General features: G+C 36.0%; 1 protein-coding gene across 2 annotated transcripts in view; it reads right to left on the reverse strand.

Moving 5' to 3' along the window:
• Positions 1–16,939, reverse strand: part of unc5da (unc-5 netrin receptor Da) — a 331,458-nt gene that overhangs the window by 97,411 nt on the left and 217,108 nt on the right. For both annotated transcript variants that reach the window (XM_022667152.2, XM_022667151.2), the window contains exon 2: positions 10,337–10,537. In XM_022667152.2, the coding sequence (XP_022522873.2) occupies positions 10,337–10,537 (201 nt within the window). The remainder of the gene's footprint in view (positions 1–10,336; positions 10,538–16,939) is intronic.

Here is a 16,939-nt window from a genome sequence, read left to right on the forward strand (position 1 = left end):
TGTATAATAATAATAATAATAAAAAAAGAATGTCTATCCATGATGTCAGCAGGTTTCCCACTCTCTCAGCATAGAAGTTTGTTAGATAATTAGTCTGTGTATCTAGGTTAGATTGTTAGAATTAATAGATTAAGAATAGAGTCCACTATGAGCTAAAAACACACATTTCCTTTGTAGTTTCCAGAGTTTCCAGCTGTTACAGATGTTTATTTGGATGTTTTCCATGCTTACAACCTACAATCTTCATGTTTAGGCTAGTGAGAATGGTTCAGACAAAACAGATGTTCAGAACATGTCTGATCTGAGCTTAAACAAAAACAAATACGCACCCAGTCAAAACACACAAACACACACAAACTTAAACATAGACACACTGCTGTCATCCTCATTTAGCCCAGAGTTTGATGTGCCCTAACCCCCTTTGGCGCTCCATTCATAAACAATCTGCACAGACTACGGCGATTATCACCCCTGGCAACGAGCTCTGGAAACTGACACCAGTTGAAGTGAACATCTATAATTTTATACCTCGTCTTACGCATTCAGAAAGCATCAACCAGTTTCCTGTTACCAGTACAGGCCTTTAAAGGGGCACTAAACCTGTAAAACCCTAAATCATCTTTTTTCCATTAATAGCTGAAATCTGTTCCTTTGACGTTAGAAAACATACCAGTCCTGCTTAGATTTTATATAAATATTTCAAAGACTGTTAAAAAAAACTTTTTTTTTTTTTTTTGTGGTCATTTTTGCCTCTGCAGCGCCCTCACAGGTTCAACTATGTGATAAATGCATATATTTATGATGTTTCCGTGTACTTTGGTATGTGGACATGTCACAATATCATACCTGTCAAGTTTTAGATTTAAAAATAAGGGATATTTTCCTCTGTACGCTTAAAGCCGTCCCACCAGCCCAACGAAGGTTCAGTATTCAAGAGCTCTTAGAGCTTCAAGAGCTCTTAGAGCTTCCAGTACGGCTCGGCTCGAACCTCCATCACTCAAAACACACAGAAAACAGACATCCAGACTCTTCTCTGTGTTGGCACCAAGGTGGTGGAATGAACTTCCACTGGATGTCAGAACAGCAGAGTCACTCACGGTCTTCAAACGCCGACTGAAGACACATCTTTTCAAAGAGTTCCTAAACTAATAATAAAAAAAAAAAAAAAAAAAAAAAAAAAGGTTCCTAGGGTTCTTAACATGATTAAGTTCTATGTATCTCTTGATCCTAGTCTACAAACTAGCTTTGGATATCTTAAGCAACTTTGAAGCACTGTTGTAAGTCGCTCTGGATAAGGGCGTCTGCTAAATACCATAAATGTAAATGTAAATGTATCCTTTACATTTTAAGACAGGTTTACAAAAAATCTAAAATAACCACAAGTGATGACAAAATTAGATTATCAGAATCTGAAATGTTGTGGACATTCCTACATATGTCATTCTTTTAATACAGCCAAATTAAAAACCCTTTTCTTAAAAAAAAAAAAAATAAGATTTCATGTCTTTTTTGTAATAAATGCACTCTTTTATATGATATATTTTTTATTTATTTAATGGATTTAAAATTGAACAAAGAGTGCACAAATTCTGCAAAATGACTGTTGGTGACCTAAACATAGTATCATGAGCTTTTACTAAAAGGACATGGACCAGATATGTTTCATCAGTAAAAATTAGTCCTAAGGGGCCTACACAATAAATTTTAATTAATACTTCTTCCTTTTGATCACTCCACCCCTGATCAGTTCAGTTAATTTCGGTCCTCTCCACATTTCTAGTTAAACTGAGTCACAAGCTGTATTTTTTTTATTTTAAGAGGTTTAATCTGTGTGTTTTATTTCGGAGTATTTTTAAGCAGCTATCAGAAAAATCTCATCACAGTTTCCATGATTAGACTACCGTTACCTTTCTTTTAGAAAAATCGCTGCATGTATGTTTTAACATCAGCAGCTCCAACTAGCTGCCTGAACTCACAGCGACGGGGGGCTTCCCCACACTGACCCTCCTTTGCAAGCTGATTGGCTGTTTCTCCTGAAAGGCGGGACTTTCTCCTTGAACCGGCTCCACGATTGGTTAAGAGACACAGAGCGGTCAGTGCCCTGTATCCTCAATAATATATATATTTTTATTTTAATATAATACGGGAAATTTACGGGAAAATACTAATACGGGAGGACGGAGGGAAAGAGGAGTAAAATACGGTAGTTTCCCGGCCAAAACGGGAGACTTGACAGGTATGCAATATGCAAATCAGTCAATCAATGATTCCACCCCCTTGTGGCGTTCAACCATCTGCTTCTCACCGCTATCAGAGGCACACTGCTAGCTTAGCTTAAGCCCGTTAGCAGGTTAGTTAAAAATATGGTTTACTCTTTGTAATTACAAAATGTAATTATAAAAAAAAAAAAAAACGGAGCACCGGATGTTTATCTACACAGATTCTCTCGAGGTGAGAGAGTGAGTAAAGTGTTTCCATATATTTACCGTGAGCTTAGATTTCCAATATTTTGTCTAAGGATGAGTTTTAGTGAAGTTTCAGTGAAGTGCAGCAGCATTAGCATTAGGTAATGCTAAATGCTGCCAGATAGCGCCAGACTAAGGAACCCTGATACCTCTTTTCCACCAACCGGAGCTGGTGCCAGTTCCTGCGAACCTTTTAAGAACCGGCCCGTGTTTCCACTGCTTTAAGGAGTCACTCACTACGTATTTGAATGTGGGCGTAAACAGACGATTTTCAAAAAATAACACGGCGAAACCAGAGCTCTCTTTGAAACTTGTGCTGCTAACCTCAGTGGAGCACTGTTGATTAATTTTCATTCATTTAGCTTCTTCTTCTGCTCTTAGCTGTGAATGGAGGTGAGGTTCGGGAACCGTTCGGGAACTTGGCACAAGCACCAGCACTGACCAGTGGAAAAGCGCCTTGAGTGTTCCTGTTATTCAGGCCACTATCAGCTAGCGGTTTGTCCCACGTAGCTTGTTTTAACATGGAAAACACACAGACTACAGTCAAATATACTTACCTGTAAATAGCGAAAGAGCTAGCGCTGCAGTTAGTGGCTAATGCTAATGCTAATGCTGCTGCACTCAGCCTTAGTGCTGGAGAAACTTCACTGAAATCTCATGCTTATAACACTGTACTTCAGTGGAGTGTCTTTTCTTGTCCCTAATACCTGACTGGTAGGGAGCGTCCAAAAAGTGCAATCAATCGACGTGGCTCTTATTTGTTTACCAGCAATTGAGAAGAACTAATAAAAAAAATAGACTACCAGAAATGGAATAGAGAAGGACATGTGAGCATGAATGAAATCAACTGATCCAGAATAGCATCTATTACACCATTGATCAATATCAATATGTTTTGAATTGGGACCACATTCTAGAACTATAACAGTATGGTACTACGCAAACTTAAAGTATATTTGTGTTCTTGAATAAAAAACAAGTAGTGCTAAAAACAAGCAAGTGTGTGATGCTGGAAATGCTAGAAAACGTCAAGTAACTAGATTAGCTTAGCTAGCTTGGTTCTAGCATAGCTAGCTCAGGCTACAACAGTTGGGTCAATGTTTCTGCATTGACTAACAGCACACCTTGGCTCCCTCTCAGCTTGTTGATCTTGGAATGGATGAAACAAGACCATGTTTAAAGAAATCTCCATTATGTTATAAGAAATCCCATTTTTAGCTCTCCCAAGTTCTGATCTCCAAAGGGTTTGAGCCAGCAGCTCACATTCATTTCTTTGGTAAGAAAAAAAAGCTGCCTGATCAGAAACCCATTAGCTATAACCCAAAGTAGCAGCTCAACTCCCTTAATGCTGCCTATCTGCCCCACCCCTAAACCCATACATCACCCAGCACCATTCCCAAACGTCCCCTCCCATGTTCTAGCATTTTTCAATTTTAAGGTGGAGTCAGTTAAAATAAGGTGTTTTTAACCATTAAACAAGTACACAGTCTCACACTCAGCTGCTTAGCTGTTTAGATTAAATGAGGATGGTATAAATTCCCTCACAGCCAACCCCAGCACACACACACACACACACATACACACCACAGGGTCTGAAATATGAATATCTAGCCATCCCATGAACTTAAATGCTTTATGTGTCGGCTAAACCTTGAACCTGGGCTTTATTCACCTGTCAAAGTGGAACACGCAGCGCTGGCCCATTTACCCAGCTTTTCCATTATACATCTTTAACACCATTAATCATTTATTTACCCAGAGTGCATTTCAGAGCTACTCTGATTGCTAAAACAATGCCACCGCTGCCTCGAAACCTCGCAAGCTCACAGACCTCACAGAGGTCACAGGGGACGACAGAAAGCTTTCAAACTTGCATAAGAGTTCATGACCTTCTGCATGATCATCGCTGGAGACCGCTGCCTTTACATAACCTCAAAACCTTCCGTGACTCTGTCAATGCTCTTCAGTATACAGAACCAGTCAAAACTTTGCACCTTTCTTACACTGAAAATGAGTACTGACAATATCCAGATTATAAAACGATACATAAGGAATCATGTAGAAAATGTGTTAAAATTGATTTAAAAAAAACAAAACAGTACTATATGGGCTTTCATCTGTTTTTTTTTTGTTTGTTTTTTTTTTACTTTTCTGAGGTTTCTGATGCCAAACTAACTCTTGCTCTTCCTTTCCTGGAGCAGTCCTGATGGGTGCCAGTTTCATCATAACATTTTTTTGCGACTGCAGTTGAGGATAATGTCAAAGTTGTAGGCTGTAAGAGCAAGCATTATTTTCTGAGGTTCCACCTTTCTTAAAATCTACAGTATTTAATTTTATTTAAATCAAAAAGAAGACTAAATAAAAATCTATTTTATTTACCTGACCATAAAATGCAATATAGAAGTGTTGTGCAAAGCAATTGTTGAAAAAAAATCTATTAAATAAAAAAAAACCTTATTATTTAGGCATATTAACTTAAGTTTCAAGTGTAATAAACTCAAGCTTATTAGTAAACATTACTTTAAAAATGTAACTACCACGGCTACCACTCACTGGCCACTTTATTAGAAATACCTACTATCTTACTACCTTGTGCTTCCTTGCACTCACTGGCCACTTTATTAGAAACACCTACTATCTTACTACCCTGTGTTTTCACTCAATGGCCACTTTATTAGAAACACCTACTATCTCACTACCTTGTGCTTCCACTCACTGGCCACTTTATTAGAAACACCTACTATCTTACTACCTTGTGCTTCCTTCCAATCACTGGCCACTTTATTAGAAACCTCTGCAACCTTGGGTTTCCACACTCTGGCCACTTTATAAGAAACACCTACTACCATCTCTAATCACTGTCTGGACACTTTATAAGAAACACCTACCCACCTTGTGCTTTCACACACTGGCCACTTTATTAGAAACTCCAGCGAGCACCCTCCACTTTGTTAGTGTACTGAGTACTGTCATATCTAGTTTTGTATCTTTCTTCAGTGTATTAAAGCTCCATAGTGTTCCCCAATGTTCTCGGAGGAACGGCATCAGAACGCACCGGCAGATTTAACCCCGTTCAGTGCTGCAAAACAAATCATCCAACATCCACGCAGACAGCCCAAGGACACCAGCAGTCCGGCTATCTCCGTCTGATTTATCGGCCTGACCGCTAGGCAGATGCTATCGGTGTGTATCTGTCTTGGACTGCTGGACCCCGGACTAAATCAATGGACGCTTGCTGATTTGCAGAGTTGATTAGTTTGGTTTACTGGCCGCGCTGATGTGAATGGCGAGGGGTTTGTGTGGAGAGATCAGATCATCGATGTAGAGCAGAAGGTGTTGGAGCCCCCATGTTGGAGATTCCATGTTAAAAATTTCAAAATTTCCATTTTATGGCTACATTGGAGCAGCCTGGTGGCCAATCTTCATTAATTGCACATTGCACCAGTAAGAGCAGAGTGTGAAGGTTCAGTTAGCAGGGTAAAAGCACAGTTCTGCTCAAAATATTGAAACACACACAACATTATGGGTGACATAACAGAGTTTAAAAGAGGACAAATTGTTGGTGCACGTCTTGCTGGCGCATCTGTGACCAAGACAGCAAGTCTTTGTGATGCATCAAGAGCCACGGTATCCAGGGTAATGTCAGCATACCACCAAGAAGGACAAACCACATCCAACAGGATTAACTGTGGACGCTGTAAGAGGAAGCTGTCTGAAAGGGATGTTCGGGTGCTAACCCGGATTGATCCAAAAAACATAAAACCACGGCTGCTCAAATAACGGCAGAATTCAATGTGCACCTCAACTCTCCTGTTTCCACCAGAACTGTCCGTCACCACAATAAATTATTGTGGTCTAAAACCAGGTGTTTCAGTTTCATTGTCCAACCCCTGCATATTGGACAGCTAATCTATTCTACTTGAAGAAGAACCTTCTAAACACTTCTCAATGCTATTTTTTAACAACCCCAAATCAGAAAACTGCCGGAATGGTACGGAAAGGGCAAATAAAATTCCCTGTTTTGTCCATTTTTGTCATGACTGGTTATAAAAAGACCACTTTAGAGAGAAGCAAAGATGGACAGATGTTCAAAAAAAGTTTTTCCAACATAAAATTGCAAAGGCTTTCATCAAATTGCAAAGATATCCCATCATCTACAGTACATATCATAATTTTTTTTAAAAATCAGAGAAGCTAAGAAGTCACTGTACATATCATGCCTGCATCTACCAGTGATCTCTTATCTCTGGACTCTTATCTCTCACTGTCCAGAATGCACCACACACTAACATCACTCTTTCACTCCCTCACATGACACATCACATGACACCTCACAGAGCACAATCACCAGAATATAATATATCACACCTGTTTTACACACTATACAGCTCTGGGAAAAAATAAAAGTTATGAGACCACTTCAGTTTCGGAATCAGTTTCTCTGATTTTGCTGATTTATAGTTTTATGTTTAAAAGTAAAATATTCATTGTTTTTTTATTCTATAAATTACGGACAACATTTCTTTCAAATTCCAAACAAAAATATCGTAATTTAGAGCATTTATTTGCAGAAAATGAGAAATGGCTGAAATAACAAACCTCGAATAATGCAAAGAAAACAAGTTCATATTCATAAAGTTTTAGGAGATCAGAACAGATCAATATTTGGTGGAATAACCCTGTTTTTTAATCACAGTGTTTTTTACGCATCTTGGCATGTTCTCCTCCACCAGTCTTACACACTGCTTTTAGATAACTTTTTGCTACTCACTTCTGGTTCAAAAATTCAAGCAGTTTAGTTCAGCTTGGTTTGATGGCTTGTGATCATCCATCTTCCTCTCGATTATATTCCAGAGGTTTTCAATTTGGTAAAATCAAATTATTCAAATATGTGCGCATAATATAGGTAAATAAAGTTATAAAATCACAGCCTTAATATCATATATTTTATATTTCCATTGCTTAAACTACCTTTTGAAAAACATGAAAATCTATCCTACATCAACCAGACCAGCAAAAGATCTGAGGAGACTGTAGCTCAGATCTGAAATCAGATATTCTGGTGGCATTTAAAAATAAAAAACACATCTGATGTTTGTCTCGTCACAACTTCCACGCTATCATCTCTTTATCCCAAATCTGCGGTGCAGCTTTTCCATCGTCCACAGAGGCTGAACAGCCTAAGCGATCTCCTCTCCTCTCTCTCAGCGTCAGTTCCGCACTAAACCGCAGCAGTGTGAAGAGATGCAGAAGCGCCGTGAAAAAAGGTGCGGCGTTTGAACCGCCGAGCCCCAGACTGCTTTCGGCGCCGCACTCGCAAAACAACAATCGCTGTCTGGCGCGTTGAAGGCCGGGTCTGCGAGAGCCGGAGCCGAGAGCAAAGCTGTGGCATTTCTCCGGATTGCATCACCGTCCCGGTGCTTTCAGCTGCTCGCTGCGATAAAGTGCTAAAGGCAGCAAGTCGCCTCTTTCATGCCCCCAACCTTACATTCAGGCCTTGATCACAAGTAATGTGATATGGCAGCAACAGCGGAGGTGAAACTGAACTTCTACTGCATGTGTGTGTGTGTGTGTGTGTGTGTGCAGGTGTGTGTTCAGGTGTGTGTGTGTATGTGTGTAAGAAAAAAAGAAAAAAGAAAAAGAAAAAAAAAGATTAATGAATAAAACTGGAATAAAAGAGTATGAACACAGATAAATGAAAAGCAATAACTGTAATCTAATTATTATTAGATTAGATTTATTTTGTAATATGTAATCATGAGCTAATTCTCAGAAATAAGTTCTAATAACCCAAATATCCAGAATAAACTTCAAATAAACAAATTACACCATCATATTTATATATTTAATAATATGTTCTAATAGCCTTAAAATCCAGAATAAACTTCAAATAAACAAATTACACCATCATATTTATATATATTTAATTAATTTTCTTCTAATAACCTTAATATCCAGAAAAAAATTAAATAAACAAATTAAACCATCATATTTATGTATTTAATATATTAAGTTCTAATAACCTTAATATCCAGAATAAACTTTAAATAAACAAGTTACACCATCATATTTATATATTTTATATATCATATCATATTTATGTATTTAACATTCCAATAACCTTAATATCCAGAATAAACTTTAAATAAAAGTACACCCTAATATTTATATATTCAATATTAAGTTCTAATAACCTTAATATCCTGAATAAACTTCAAATAAACAAATTACACCGTTACATGCATATGTTTAATACATTAATCATCCAAAAAATGTTTACTATAAATAATATTCAGAATGAAGCCCCTATTAAACGAATTTGCAGAATGGGGTTCTAGTATTTGTTTTTTGTTTTTATTAATTAATCACCATCATTAACAACAACAATCATTCATTTCTGCAAAGGAATATCCAGAGTGCATTTCTAATACTTTTAATAATGAGAAAAGTGATTTTAATACAATTGACATCCTTAATAAATTAAATAAAAAAAACTCTCCAAAATGAGTCAGACTTATTATTCCTAATATTATTTTTTTAATATGTTATATATGTTATTATATGTTATTAACATGAATAATGCGTAATAACAATAATTGTAATAAAATAATACTGGTAATAAAATTCAACTTATTATTTTATTTAAAATAATATGCAAGCGAGGGTTTTAATTAAATTAACATTCCTAATAAAGTTCTAATAAATTTCACATGCATACAAAAGTTCTAATAAAATTAATATTTTGAATACTGTTCTAAAATATAATTGTCACAGTTAAGCCCATGTCTGTCTTGTGTTTCTCCCTCATTTGGTCTCTTGTGCTCCTGCCCCTCTGTTTACCTGTCATGTGTTTCCCAGCCATGTGCTTCTGTTGTGTTTTTGTACCTGTCTCCACCCTAGCTCCGCCCCAGCCCTGCCCTAGCAATTAGTGTTCTCACCTGTGTCTTGTCTGTAACCCCGCCCCCTCGTCATCCAAGCCCAGGTGTTTTTCACTCTCCTCGTGTATATAAGCCCCTCTGTTTGAATGTGCGGTGTCGAATCTTTTGTATCCTTGTCCTCTGTATGTATGTTTACCAGTTTTGTATTTTTTTTTGTAATCTTTGAATCCCTGTTTCTTCAGTCCAGGTCTGTTTTGTTATCATAGTAAGTGTTCCAAGTTTGTTCATTTCGTATTCTTTGTGTTCTCTAGTTATTCTATGTTAAGAGTTATGGTTTAGTGTTTCATGTTTCCTTAGTTTTTCGAAGTCTTTGTTAATATATATATTCTAGTCTTGATTTTGTGAGTTTTTTGCGCTACTTGTGTTTTGTTTTCTGTTTTATTTTTATTTTATCTTGTTTATTAAATTAAATATTAGAATATATATATCTGCACTTACGTCCACCTTCCTCATTCGTAACAATAATACTTACTATATATTGATGGCATGACTCTACGATTCATAATAGATACTTATTCTATAAAACATACTGTATAATTCATAGTAGATAATTAATAATTCATTGTGGATACTAAAAACCAATAGACATTAAATAATACAGTACAGACTAATGATTAAATACTGTTCTAAATGGCAATACCTGCAATGAATGAATGTCATTATTGTCCAGTGTGTATCTACAATTCTTACTAGATACTTACTGTACTGTACATACTGTACAATTCATAGTGAATACTAAATAATTCATAGTGGATATAAAAATCTTATAGACATTAACTAATAAAATACAGACTGAATATACTGTTACATATATAAATATATTGTTTTAAACTGCAATATCTGCAATAAATTGATGGCATGATATCCAGTATGTATCGCTAACAAAATGACTAATAATGAAGAAGCTGTTACTAAAGAAATGGCGTGTGGTACCTGTTCCCAGGTCAGTGTGCTCCACTGAAGTGTGCTGGTTCTGGTGGACCCACTCTCCGTTGCATTTGAAGAAGATCTGCAGGGCGGGTCTGGCTCGGCACCGCAGTTTGATTGGGTTACTCTTGACGATGTAGGCGTCGTCCGGCTCCTGCAGGAAGTGAGGCAGTGTCCCGGTCAGAGCCGAGAGTCCGCCCCGGTTTCCTATAGCAACAAGCAGAACATACCAAATACAGATCAGTCAAATTACTGAACCACACCTGTTTAATTACATAACATAATAACCAATATTTATCAGAGCAGCATAAATCAGAGTAGATACTAAATACAAAATAGTTTATAGTAGATAATAAAGTTACAGTACATACTGAATAATGCAGAGTGGAAACAGAATCATATATTGTAGAGTCTGAACAACTGAATAATTTACAGTGGAAATCGATACATTACTAGTAAATTCAGAATAATTCATACTAATAAGTCAATACTGATTATTTCATAGCAGATACTTAAAAAAAATGCCTATTGGAATCTGAACAATTCATAGAGGTCACGGTAAAAGTCTTCACAGACACTCAAGCCTTTAAAATCTAGATACTTCAGCTGATACACACACACATAATTCATAATAGATACTAAATCATTAATAGGAGAAACTGAATAATTCATAATAAATAATCTTAGTGGAAACAAAAGTATTCATAGTGGATACTAAATAATTCACAGTAGATTCTGAATAATTCATAGTAGATACTGAATAAATCATAGCAGTTACTCAGTAATTCATAGTGGATACTGAATAATTCAAAGGTGATACTGGATAGTCCATAGTTGATATTAAATAACTCTTAGCGGAAACAAAATCATTTATAGTGGATACTTAATCATGTGAAGGTGATACTAAATAATCCAGAGTAGAAACAAAATAATTCATAGTAGATACTGAATAGCTCTGAATGAAAACAAAATTATTCATAGTGGATACTCAATATTTAACAGTAGATTCTGAATAATTCATAGTAGATACTCAATAAATCAAAGCCGATACTGAACAATCCATGGTAGATACTGAATAACTCTTAGTGGAAACACAATTATTTTTACAGTAGATTCTGAATAATTCATCGTAGAATCTGAACAATTCATAGTAGATACTTAATATCTCTTAGTGGAAACAAAATTATTCATAGTGGATAGTGAATAATTATTTTTACAGTAGATACTGAATAATCCGTAGTAGATTCTGAACAATTCATAGTAGATAATTAATATATAATCTATACATACATACTGTATAGTTCATAATAGATAATAGCAGATAACTCATAGCGGATATTGAAAACTGATATACGTAAATAATATAGGACAGACTGAATGTTTTATCTTTAAGCATCAATTAGGTTAAGTTGTCTTGATGACAGCCTTTTTCCCAAAGCATCTAATACTAAAATAAAAGTTAATTGTTAAATGAATATTCTTATATTCTCGTTTGATGACTATGTGCTTCTGTTAATCAGCAACATCAACCTTAAATCTCCAGCATAAAACTAAATTAACTGAGGTTCAGGCATTAACCAAACGTTGAACATGCCTCGACTTAACATCGTGTGTGCGTGTGTGTGTGTGTGTGTGTGTGTGAGGGAAAGTTCTTTATTTCAGCTTAAAGTTTTTTTTTATGATGGTGTATGAGTGAGTGATCTATCACTATCACAGCTTTAACCAATCTAATCACAGCTACCAGAGTGATGAGTCTCTGACTGACACCAGTCCCAGTAATCACACACACAACCAGCCCCTCTGACAGCGCACTGCCCCCCCGATTAACTGAGCCGTCACTCAGCGGCCTGCTTAACTGAGCTGTCAATCAGCCCGGACCGCGCTCTGAATCCTAGATTTACCTCAGCAAGTTAAACCCAAAACAGCGAGAGTCACAACTCCTCACAGCGGCAGCAGCAGCAGCACAACCTTCACCAACACAGGCGCTAAGAGCGGAAAGCCAATAGTTTCCAATTAGCCATGATGCGATTTGCATAATTTTAATTGGGTTCTGCTAGCCTTCGCTTCTTATTAGCCATGTTGTCATGGAAATTTGGTCACCTTCAAACCAGCAGCACTGCAGGCGTGATTTCAGCAGCACCACAGGCTGGGAACCGAGCGTTCTGTACTGCTTTCAGCACCACGGATAGCTGCTTTGATTCCAGAACATCAAGTACGTCGAGGAATGACTGGAGAGAGAGGAATATCTGGACCTAAATGAAGCACATATCTTTCCTCTACACAAAAAAAAAAAATCTAGACTAAAAACAATATATTCACAAGATGTTGAGGAGAACTTTCCAGGAGTTCATTGAACCAAAAGTGGAAACAATTACTCAGGTAGAAGTACACTGAAAAAAATGATGAGTAAAATGTACTTAAAAAAAAAAATGTTTCCAAACTTTCTGCATTTGCTTTTTTTTAAACACATTTAATTTCAGATAAATTTAAGTAACTTCAACTCGGTTTCAAAATTTAAACTTTAGTCAATCCTTTCTTTTAGTAAACTTTACTTAATATGTTTTTACTGAATCAATCCTTTCTTTTAGTAAACTTTACTTAATTTCTGCACACGATATTACCTAATTACAATTACTTAATTTACACAATATTACTCAAATCATTTATGATACATAATATATTATAATTCCTAAAATGTAATATTTTTTTTCGTTAAAACACACATATTACACTCTCTCAACTCTCTCTTTACTAAAAAGGGTGTATTACATGCCATCTATGTGTTGAGACAGTGAATTTGAATGTGTGTTTGGTAACACTCTATAATAACTTTCATTAATAGACCATTAACTAATGATTATTATGATTTTTTACATTTTAAAACTAATCACATGTGTAAATACTAATGAACACATTGGCAACATGAACTGCAATTGATAAACATTTGCCCGGTTTATAATTCATATTTACTAGCGATTTATGTTCAAATTCTGTGGAGCTAATGATGATTTACTAACATTTTTAATATGAATCAAATCATATTCTGATGAACTACTGCTCTAATGATCTACTGATCATTAGATAAAAACACATTAATGAAAGTTATTATGAAGTGTTACCGTGTGTTTTAAATAAAACTATTTAAATTTCAGGAATTATAATATATTTTATGTACCATAAATAATTTGAATAATATAGTTTCTTGTTTTATTCCTTCATTTTAAATCTATTTATTTGCTTACAACACATAATCAGCTGTATTTACATTCTCTTTTGGGTCTCTGGAAATTAATATAATATCAGTAAATGACTCAAAAGTGTTCACAGAAAAAGTGTGAAACTACCTGCTTTACTCAAGCTAAAGCTAGGTATGGTGTGCGCACTTCTTTAATATAGGTTTTATTTTACTTGCACATTTTAACACAAAAAGTAGTTATTTTGCACTAAACATTTTTATTTATTTAGACTTTAAAAAAAGTTTACATTTTTATAGTATATAGTTTTCTTTGTGTGTCCTGATTAAAATACTGAAAGGCATAGGCTGCTCTGAGTGTCAGGTTTTTAATAATCTACATGTATCCTAGAGGTGTGATTATCAAGAAAAATACATCAGCCTGATGCTGTTTCTCCATGTATTTTGTCAAAGTAATAATTAATAAACCATGTAATGAACATTGATTAATCATTAATATTCTTATGCTTTCAACTCATAAACACTCTAATCTAACCTTTTTTGAAAAGATATCTTAGATGTGAATATATTTAAAGTCTATACATTCAAAAATAAGTAAAAAAAAACAAAACAAAAAAAAAACAGGAGGAAAACATGATCAGTTCCAGGAAAATATAACAATTCTGCTTCCTTTTACATTTTAAATGATTATATTTTTGAGCAGCTGTATGGCTTCTGGAGTAAAATAGATCAGGGCATGTGTCTGTCTGATATAATTACTGTGTTATAAGACCTGAAAGAGGAACTGACAAAAACTGAGAAAAAACACACCAAAACAGCCTAGAGTTCAAATGGTTAATTTGTTATGTTGGACAGGCATAATTATAAGCATAATGCTTCCATCTGGTCAAAAAAAGAATCATCATCATCATCATCATCATCATCATCATCATCATTATCTTAGTAGCTAGCTAGTTAACTTTCCCGTTCCACCTTAAACGCTGCAACAGAAAGCTAAATAATACGGAAAAATAATAAAAGCTAATCAAAGCTATTTTCAGCTCCACATCACAGAGGAATTCAGAAATGGACGATAATAATGAACTTCTGCGCCATCTCCCCCCTTTCTGAATACATACAATAAAATACACCCTAAAGATAACTAGTTAACCAGCAACAGCTAGGTTACTGAACTTTAGCGCTCCTTATAACGTATATCATATCGGGTGCTTAAAAGGATGTCCTTTTCCTCTTGTAATTCTGTTCCAAATGGAAAGTGTTACACTCCAAAATAAGGGGTAGGGGAAAGTGTTAGGGCCAAAGGGGTAAAATGGGATGGATGCAGGCCTCAGTAAGTGAGTGAGTGGTTCATTCACATCCCACTAACACCCCCCCGCCCCCTTCCATAACTCCTGCTTTTGACTGCTGTTCTCTTGGGGGAAATCTTTCCAGATCTTTCTGAAGACGGATGATCCTGCTGCTGCGTTGCTCGCTGGAGATGGAAGCTTCTCAATTAGGTGCCAAAGATAGTTTGACTCTCGGCAGATGTGTCACAACATCCAGCACTACATGTGAGGAACAGCGGATGTGCCTTGATTTGCCGCGTGAAATCCCCGGCGCTCCGACCGCCGCTGTAATGTCATTTCACACTGCGGCTATTTACAGTGAGATTTAGAGGCTATAAGTGTTGCTCGGAGTAGGAGATCTAAATGTGATTGACAGCCACTGTAATATCTACAGACCCAATAATAACAGTGTTATTCTGGAATTTTACTGTGTTTCTCTGAGTGTGTGTGTGTTTAGCTCTCTGTAGGGAGCAAATCTCCCCCTGGTCTGATGAGAACATGAAGATTTTATGTCTGTGGGAACGTTTGGCTGCTCTCCACAGTCAAAACTGCTTTTACTCCCAAACACAGCTTTTATTAGAAATCAGTAAAAAAAAAAAAAAAAGAAACCCAAACTGACTCTCACTCTAAATAAATCTCTTTACACACTGTTATTTTACTAGTTTCAGAGTTCCGACTCAAACGTTCATAGTGTTTACTAAAAATACATAGTACAGTACCAGTCGAAACGTTGGACACACCTTAAATCAAGTGTTTTTTCATTATTTAAAATGTTCTGCATTGTAGATTAATACTAATCAAGTAAAATGTAGAAAAACATTTGACATACATAAAAAGTGTTAAACAAACCAGAACATGTTTTAGATTTTAGATTCTTCAAAGTAGCATTTCAAAGCTTTGCACATCTTGGCAGGATTCTCTCAGCCAGGCTGTTTTATAATGTAGAATCACCTGGAATTCAGGCTTTCAGTTAACAGCTGTGCTGAACTCGTCAAGAGTTATTTACTTGAATTTCTTGTCCTCTTGGTAATGTGTTCGAGAGCATCAGTTGTGAAGTTGTGAAGAGGTAGAGTTGGTGAAGTACAGTGAATAGCTCTATTTGAGTAATGTTCTAATCCATGTAATGGCAAGAATTCTTAACTTAAGGTCAGTCATTCTGAAAAATTTCAAGAATTTTGAAAGTATCCTCAAGTGCAAGTGTTGCTAAGACCATCAAAAATATTATGATGGAACTGGCACTCATCAGGACCAACCCAAGAAGAAGAAGATCAAGAGTTACCTCTGTTGGACAAGATGAGGTCAGAGTATTTTGGGTTGTCTAACAGTTGTTTAAGTTACTACACGATGCCTTATTCATTCATTTTATTGTCATGCGCATCACATGTGGTACATGAGGTGGAACGAAATCGTGTGAGCAATTGATAAAATAATAAATATAGATAAAATAAAATAAAATAAAAATAGGAACACAACAAAATAGAACAGAACAAAATAGACATATAGCAAGTTTGCTATAGCAGCATATGTGTTCTTTCATAGTCTGACTGACTACAGTTTTCACTTACAATGAAAAAAATGACTGGTACTGTATAGAATCGTAAATTTCAAACATATATTTTGAGAATTAGATCTCGTTCAGGCGTGAAAATTAAACCTTTGATAGACCATAGTGTGAAGTAAGTGTGAATAGGAGATGCTGTGGGCGGGGCTTCAGAGAATCACTGAGATTTGAATCTAAACAGGTGAAAGTAATCAGTGCTGTCGGCTCCTGTTCAGAGTAGAGCTGTAATAACACAGCAGGACAGAGACGCCCCTGATTAAACTCACTGCCTTTCAAAAAGAACCATCAGTTTTGATGGGTGTGTGTGTGTGTGTGTGTGTGTGTGTGTGAAAGTGTGTGTGTGCATGAAAAGGATTGTGACACTCTTCCTCTCATAGTTTTCTTTATTTTATTTTTATGCATATAAGTGTTTGACTACATGGTTTTTGTGTGTGTGTGTGTTTGTGTGTGTTTGCGAATGTGTGTGTGTGTGTGTGTGTGTTTGTGTGTGTATGTGTGCGTTTGCGTATGTGTGTGTGTGTGTGTGTGTG

Source organism: Astyanax mexicanus, chromosome 17, assembly GCF_023375975.1.
Source record: "Astyanax mexicanus isolate ESR-SI-001 chromosome 17, AstMex3_surface, whole genome shotgun sequence".
Classification (NCBI taxonomy): domain Eukaryota; kingdom Metazoa; phylum Chordata; class Actinopteri; order Characiformes; family Acestrorhamphidae; genus Astyanax; species Astyanax mexicanus.